Source organism: Hibiscus syriacus, unplaced genomic scaffold (assembly GCF_006381635.1).
Source record: "Hibiscus syriacus cultivar Baekdansim isolate YM2019G1 unplaced genomic scaffold, ASM638163v2 tig00002511_pilon, whole genome shotgun sequence".
Taxonomy (NCBI): domain Eukaryota; kingdom Viridiplantae; phylum Streptophyta; class Magnoliopsida; order Malvales; family Malvaceae; genus Hibiscus; species Hibiscus syriacus.
Window position 1 is genome coordinate 6,795,801 of NW_024061932.1, and position 7,911 is coordinate 6,803,711.

At 33.0% G+C, this 7,911-nt stretch overlaps 1 protein-coding gene across 3 annotated transcripts; it reads right to left on the reverse strand.

Moving 5' to 3' along the window:
* Positions 1-2,957: 2,957 nt before the first annotated feature.
* LOC120147207 (mitogen-activated protein kinase kinase kinase NPK1-like) lies at positions 2,958-6,927 on the reverse strand. 3 transcript variants are annotated; one of them, XM_039160659.1, is made up of 18 exons: positions 6,460-6,927; positions 6,335-6,373; positions 6,158-6,223; positions 5,966-6,076; positions 5,767-5,847; positions 5,616-5,693; positions 5,453-5,535; positions 5,283-5,364; positions 5,062-5,162; positions 4,852-4,891; positions 4,652-4,705; positions 4,533-4,579; positions 4,249-4,456; positions 3,930-4,160; positions 3,508-3,824; positions 3,333-3,400; positions 3,152-3,186; positions 2,965-3,114 (listed from the first exon to the last, which is right to left on the reverse strand). In XM_039160659.1, exons 1-18 carry the CDS (start codon positions 6,751-6,753, stop codon positions 3,091-3,093), a joined length of 1,959 nt encoding a protein of 652 aa, XP_039016590.1. In that variant the 5' UTR covers positions 6,754-6,927; the 3' UTR covers positions 2,965-3,090. The 3 variants fall into 3 exon arrangements, with proteins under 3 accessions (XP_039016575.1, XP_039016583.1, XP_039016590.1); XM_039160644.1 differs by having other exon boundaries at positions 2,958-3,186; positions 3,487-3,824; XM_039160652.1 differs by having other exon boundaries at positions 2,959-3,186.
* Positions 6,928-7,911: the final 984 nt, after the last annotated feature.

Genomic DNA, 7,911 nt, shown 5'->3' on the forward strand with positions numbered 1-7,911 from the left:
TAGGTAGATCGGACACCATCTTACCTGATCTACGTTTTACTGGAATTGGGCTTCGGCTTAAATAATTGGGTTCGGGAGTCGGTTACGGTCAAGGAAGCCCTTGAACCGCCCTTTCAGTACCAATTAATTTGTCGGTTGTCTTTAATTTCAAAAATTAAAATTTAAAACATTAGATTCGAATTACTTACATTTGATCGATTGCAATTCTTCTAAAAAATGTTAGAGGAAAAAAACAATAATAATAAATGAATATTAAATAAATCAAAAAAATAAAACTAAAAAAATAGAATAATAATTCAATGAAAAAGAAAGAAAGAAATAAATATAAACGAAATGAATAAAACAAATTAAAAAATGTTAAATAAATTAAAAAAAAGTGTTAAATTTTAAAAGTAGCAAAACGAAGTAAAAAACAATTTTAAAAATAAAATAAAACAAAACTTAGAGGATTAAATTGAAAAAAATTAAAATTGATGGAGTGAAATTAGTGTTAAAAATGCACTGCAAGAGAAAAAAAATCAGAGGTTAATTCACAAAATAAAAAAAAAACATAAGCAAGGATTAAATTGATTAAATTAGAAATTTAGAGGCAAAATTACAAATAATGATCGAATTGTAAAGCGATTCAAAATACCAAGGATGACGGAAAGAATTTAAAAAACCCCTATTTGCACAATGGTCCCTCGTATATAAATGGGCCAAAAGCACTCCATTTCCTTCATTTCTTACATTTCTGCCCAAAAACCTTCTCCCCTTACACGAGAAAAGTTCTCAAGCTCTCTCCCCTTCCTCGATGGCTGGCCGAAAAACAACAAACTCACCAAAACACTCCCCTTGTCACCACGAGGCACTACCCGAAACCAAAACCGCCTAAAATTGCTTCCTATGGTGTAGATCTAGAAAAAAAAGGTTTCAGTTTTTTACCCCTCTTTCGTCGGACGGTTCGACTTCTAATGGCCGACGCTTCTCTTTCATTTTCCCGAGTGGTTGCATTGGGTATTTTGTGTTTGTGTTGATGTTTTTGTTTTGTTTTCTTCGATATTGTGGTTCGTTGTTTATGGTTCATTATTTTCTTTTCCATTGTTGTGATGTGTGTATTTGGTACTGTGATGGCCTCCCGTTAGCTGTGTTCGATCTCTGTTGATGGTCCCCTTTGCATGGCCTCACTGAAGCTTAGTTTTGGTTGTTTCTAACCCCGAAATGGTTGAGGTTATTCTGAGATCTTCATGCATCTGTGACTGGTCATCCCAGGATGGGTCAGTCTCAGGATTGACCAGTCGTTTCGGTGTTGACTCCGGATTACGCGGCGCTGAACTTGAACTGTGGAAACCCTAGCATTCAAGTTTTGTTTTTGGGCTGGGTCAGGCCCCAAACCTGTTGGACTTCTGCTAGATCATTTGGACTGGATTATTAGACCCAATCTTCAGACCTGAACCGAAAAAGAGAAAAAAAGAAAGGAAATGAATAATAAAAAACAATTAACAAATAAAAAAAATTAAATAAATAAATATTTTTTAAAACTATATTTATATATTATTTTTTTTAAAAATGTTTTTCAAAACCATATAATATAATTTATTTTCAAAAACATATTTTAAAATTATATATTATATATATTTTCCAAAATATTTTAAATATTATATATTATATAAGTTTTCAAAAATGTTTTAAAAAACTATATAATATATATATTTTCAAAAATGTTTTAAAAATCTATATATTATATATTTTCAAAATGTTTTTTAAAAACTATATAATATATAAATGTTTTCAAAACTATATATTATATAAGTTTTCAAAAATGTTTTCAAAAACTATATATTATATAAGTTTTCAAAATGATTTAAAAATTTATATATTATATACATTTTTAAAAATGTTTTAAAAACTATATATTATATATATTTTCAAAATATTTTAAAAACGTATTTTTAAGACCCATTTGCAAACTATAATATATATATATATATATATATATATATGTGTGTGTGTATAAAAAAGACGGACGAAAATGAGTGTCTACATCAGGCTAACTAGTGCTTCAGTCGGTGAACAACAAGCATAATCGATAGAAAATCCTGAAACCTTAGAGATCTCTCTGAAGTCAAAGATGACTAAAATACCCTTTTAAGTGCTAATTAACATTTACTTAATGTCCTAGATGAGAGGACGAGTGGGATAGTTCAAGTGAGAGGAAATGACCTCACTTAACTTCAACAAGATCGATAACGAGTAACTAAGCTACTTTATTTTCCTTATAGGGCATCAGATAACATGTGCTAAACGTTAGCTTTAGAGAAAGACTTATAATAATAACGAGATAATAATAATTATATGATGACCATAATAGTCATATGAGGTAAGATTCCATAAGACTTATGCACTTGTGTACAGTTAGGGAAACGGTGAGGACATCTGAGTTACTTTAGCAGTAGGATAGTCGTCTTGGGAGATGCTGATGCTGTGTGACCCAGATCTACCCAAGGTACCACTATTAAGCAAACGGAGGTATGAGCTCTATAATGCTGTGTGAGCTCTATGATGCTATGTGACCCCAAGCTACACCATACTTATTGTTGAGTGATAATACCGATGTCTCTATGATATCAGGTACTGTCATTGTGTTTGGCATTGTGGTGCATTATAGGATGATAATGAGGTTAGAGACTTAGTACTTGTATACTCATGGTAGGGCCCTTAGCGACATGACATATATTACATCATTGCTTTAAGTGAAATGTCATCACTTTAAATGACATGATATATCTTAAATCATTACTTAAATACATTTGAAAATTCTATTACAAGGGTAAATAAAAAGAAAAACCCATATACAAATACTAATAAATTTATTTTTGCCGGAAATCAAGAGCATAAAACAACATGAAGGTTGCACTGCCATGCTACACAAGCATTTGTTATTAACTAGACTGTTCCGACTTCATTTTTCTTGAAATACATGTCCAAAACATATGGACATGGATATAGGGGCATGAACCCTCAAAGATCATCTAAATACATGATATTTTTTTTAAAGTTGAATATACTCACCAAAAATAGAATACATAACTGACAGCCCCATTGGTAAAGTTAGATACATTTACTTGCCAGAAAATGCAGATCGAAATTGTTCTCTTTGTCCAAATAGAAACTTATCCTTTGGAGATGATGTCTTCCGCAACATCTCTGCAATAGAAATTTGGTTTGTTATGCATCCGAATTCCAAATAGAACTAACATCATCTGAGTGCATATTAGCTTTTAACTAACATAAAACAAGCACACTCATAATAGGCTGGATATTGACATAATGCGATGAAAAGCATAGCACACCTCTCTTCCTTTCGAGCTCTTGGTCAAGCTCTTCCTTCCACCTCCTTTGTCTCTCCGAAAAGCTCATGCTGTGCAATACCATTTGCAAGATTAGAGAATAGGAGATTAGAGAATAGGACATGAAGATTTTACATGCAAACGTAAGCTAGCATACCACAAAAAATTATTAGCAAACCTAGGACTAATAGTCTCCTGCTGCGCATTGAGCCCTTTCCATTCCCTGATAGGTGGCTGAATTTCTTGTAAAGTTCGATCATGAACACCAGCAGTAATTGACAAATGATTCTTATGACCCTTTGGGATAACTATGTTGGCAGCATCAGCAACTGCTGAGAGTCTTCTGCTAGGAAGCCGCTTAGGCGACCTGCTTTTAGGAGGTAAGCTCAAAATATTTTCACCGTTTGCAGTTCCAGCAGAAGTTGGAAGACTACCATTCAATGTGTTGTAGAACTCTTCGTACAGAGGAGATTGAAGCTTCTTCAGTTCCAGAGCCTGGTCAAATGATAATACGGAATTAGATTCTCTCATTCAAGACCTCAAGGAAAACAAACTAAAGGAAATGAACATAAAAATCATCCATAAAAGAAAGATCAATACCTTTTCATCCAGAAACGTTCTAATTTTTATCTCGGTAACTTCTTCATCATCATCAGCTGCTGGCAGTCCACACAAAAAAGTGAAGCCGTTCTCCTTAGCAGACATTCCATGAATGCCAGCAGCTTCTATTGTTTCACCTAAGGACAAGTTCACTCCACTTTGGCTTAGCTCAGAACTTTGGTCAAATTTGCATGGCCAGTCTTCAGTAGGTTCACATATGGGATTAAAACTCTGATGCAAATAAATAATTAAGCAATTTAGTTCAAGCTAATTATAAAAATCTGACAAGAATGGGTGACTCGCAAGAATAGTTAATTACTTTATTCAAATCAGCAGATGCTAAAACAGTGCTGAAATTTACTGAAGTGCCGTCATCTATCTGACACATGCTATTGTCATAACTGTTTTCCTTCCAATAGGCTCCAGGTTCTGAGAATTTCCCAAGATATGCTGTAGAGCAACTCACACTACCCATTTCACAAACATCCTTTAAACCTATGCTTGTTGATCTGATCCCTGAATTTCTTCTGTGACATCAATAATAAGTTCAACCGTTGTATATAAAAAATAAATAAACATAGCTCAAGAAATTTGGACACATACGAGCTCTTCAGGTTAAACCCAGATGCCATCTCCAGATTTTCAGGTTCCTGATAGATTAATCAAGGAAGGTCAAAAGAATAGAAATATCAAATAATAAAGCTTAATGCAATCAGACTTACCATAATTGAGCTACGAACTGCATGTTCCTGATAGTTCCCAGTCACAAAAGGGTGCTGCATTTATTTTGGTAAAGACAAATTATAAGTGAGCAGAGTATTATTTATGTAGTCATATCCACGGCTTAATGCATGCATTACAACCAACATATGACTATTTTATGAAGAATTCAGGCAAAAACTGCTCAATAATTTCAAATTACCTGAAGCAAGTCTGATGCACTAGGTCTGAGTTCTGACTCTCTGGCATCCAATATAAGGGTTGATTACAAAATTGAAATTATTAGGGAAAAGAAAGTTCTTGCAATTTATGCATGATTCAACTATTTCATTGACCTTTTAAAGAAACAGAGAATGGATGGAGAAAATATGGAATTCTAACGACAAAACAATAATAGATATCAAGAATGTACTTTTGTAGGCATTTTAACAAGAAGTCTTTAGCCTCAAACGAGAGATGCTCAGGGATTGGTGGATGAGATTTAGTTGTCCCAATATGGAAGAGAGCAGCAACCTGAAAGAAACTCCAGATCATCAGTCAAAATAAGGGAAAATCAAGCCTAGTCTAGTCTATAATTGGATTATTCTTATACTATCATTCTTATGACGGTTTTCTAACAGCTCAAATACACACCTCCTGATATTGTTGGCTCCATGGAGGCTTTCCAGTAGCCATCTCAATAATAGTACAACCGACACTCCATATATCAGCAGAGCTAAGAAAAGAAGACCGAAGCAGATAAGATCCCAACTTCAGATAGCAAGGATTACATTTATAAGCATGAAGTTACATGAATTTCTTACAATCTATGTCCTGCTCCAAGAATAACTTCAGGAGCCATCCAATATGGAGTTCCCTTCATTGACTTGGCTCCGTTTATTGTAGCCTGAAGAAGCAGAAAACCATTACTCGAAATGAATACCTTTTAAGGCATGGATGGAAAAGAAAGGAAAATAGTTTTCTTACCAACTCGACAACTTTTTTGGATGCACCAAAGTCTGCAAGTTTGATACACCCCTTGTTATCCACAAGAATATTTGCTCCCTGATTTTGCACATCATATCAAACAGATGCGTGTAAACATGCGACAATTTTCAATGAAAACCAAATGAAGTACCTTGATGTCTCTGTGCACGATTCTATTCTTGTGAAGATATTCCAGTCCCAATAAAAGTTGTTTTGTATACATTCTTATTACCTGTTTTTGAGCAAGTATTCTAATTAATGAGTAAAATTAGTCAATTAGATCACCACCAGCTAGTGGAAAAGGGAAAACACCAAATATTTTAAAATGTAATCACAAAACAATAACTTACAGGTTCAGGGAAAGATCCAAACTTCCCCAAAAGAGATTGAATGGATCCACCCGGTACAAACTCCAATAGAATATTAAACGAATCATTCTCCCTTGCAGTGCCCAAATATCTCTAACAAACATAAAACAGTTAATGATGGCTTGTGGATTGCCCACAACAAATTTTAAATTGAATTCCAGAAATCACACTTACAACTATGTTTGGATGTGATAGATTCTGTAGTAGCTTCACTTCTTCTTCGAGCTCTCTAATTTGAGCCTACCCATAATCAATTCAATTAAAGAAACAAAAAATAATGATTGTTTTATGATTCAATTTATAATGTTATACACACTTTCAAAAGAACTTATAAAAAAATCCTTTTTCTACCTGTGTTTTCTCCTTCGAAGCATTTGCCGCGATCAAAACCTTCATAAAAAAAACCTAGTCAAGACAATATAAAATTTAAAACAAAATACAAAAAAGAAGTCACGACTCAATTGAGAGTAACTCGCCTGTTTAACTGCTAATAACTCGCCCGAGTCAAGATTCATCCCCATGTAAACACGACCAAAGGCGCCACTACCAATCATCTCGCCCTTCCGCCACCTGATCGGCGGATCATCCGTTTTTTTAACAGGAGGAAGAGCGGGAGGCGCAGGTGGCTTAGAAAACAAACCGATTTGCGATCTACGAATGCTAGCGCCGATCTTCTCAACAAAGCATCCAAGTCCTCCACCGTCATCTTCGCCAGACGTCGAAGACCTAAAGACAAAGGATCGGCGAACCGATCCAACAAAGTCCTGCATTTAGGATAAATCAATCTCTTTGTTTCCTCCGACTCAGATCCGTTTGCTCAAAGAATTGGATGGTTTAGGGTTTGAGGTAGAGTGAGAGAGTGAAGAAAATTTGAAAGGAGAGGGAAAAAATTTTTGTTTTCTTTTTGAAAAATAAAATAAAGAAATGGGCAAAATAATGGGTCTCGGGTTGAAGATTAAGTTTTCAAATATTTTGATTTTTTTCCATTTATTTTTCTTTTCAAAAATGTTTTAGACCGTTATGCCTACACACGGTGGGATAGACAAAGAGACGATCTTCTCGTATTTTTATGAATGGGCAAAGTATATAAATCGTTATTAATTATAAAATATTATTTTATTAAGTTTTTTTAATTATTTTGTTGAGTTTTTTTAATTATTAAAAATTATAAAATAATTCTTTAATTATAAGGTATTGTTTTTTAGTTTCTCAATTATTAAAAGTTATAAAATGGTTATTCAACTATTCATATATTTCAAATTTGTTAAAAATTTGAAAATCGTTTGAACTAGACATTAACCTACTAACTAGGATATATTATACATTTGAGGTTTTGAGATAAGATGTTATCATATCTCAGTTTACAGATTAACATTCAATTCAGAATGTCATTAATTGTTTTAATGAAAAATGACGAGTTTGAAACATATGAACAATCATGTGACCATTTTATAACTTTAAATAGTCAGGAGACTTGACAAAGAAATATTTTATAATCAAGAGACAATTTTATAACTTTTAATAGTTGATAGGCTCAACAAAACAACATACTCTAATCGAAAGACCATTTGTATTAATTAACCTTTATAAATATTCCACCCATTTTGGTTTTGATCACAAGAAAAGTTAGAATGAAGTTTAGTCAGTAAGTCACATTAAATGAGAAAAGCATTTTAAAATGATTAAAACCATTTGTCATATGGTTATTGTATGAGTTAATTGCATTATATCTCCATAAATTATTATTTTTACATTAAATTGATCCAGAAATTTTTGAACATTCTAGTTTCATCATCAAATCTCATTCTAAATTAATCCTTAAACTTTTTAATATTTCAATTTTATCCCCAAACTATGAACATTTTTCTAAATTGGTACCTAAACTTTTAAATCTTCTAATTTCATTCTCAAATTCATCCAAATACATA

Excerpts from the sequence above, each read along its gene's own strand:
- LOC120147207 (XM_039160644.1), bottom strand. The coding sequence starts at position 6,753 with ATGCAGGACTTTGTTGGATCGGTTCGCCGATCCTTTGTCTTTAGGTCT. Across the intron at positions 6,077-6,157 it reads TATCACATCCAAACATAGTT|AGATATTTGGGCACTGCAAG; the intron begins GTAAGTGTGATT and ends TATGTTTGTTAG. Across the intron at positions 5,694-5,766 it reads TCGTGCACAGAGACATCAAG|GGAGCAAATATTCTTGTGGA; the intron begins GTACTTCATTTG and ends GTGCAAAATCAG.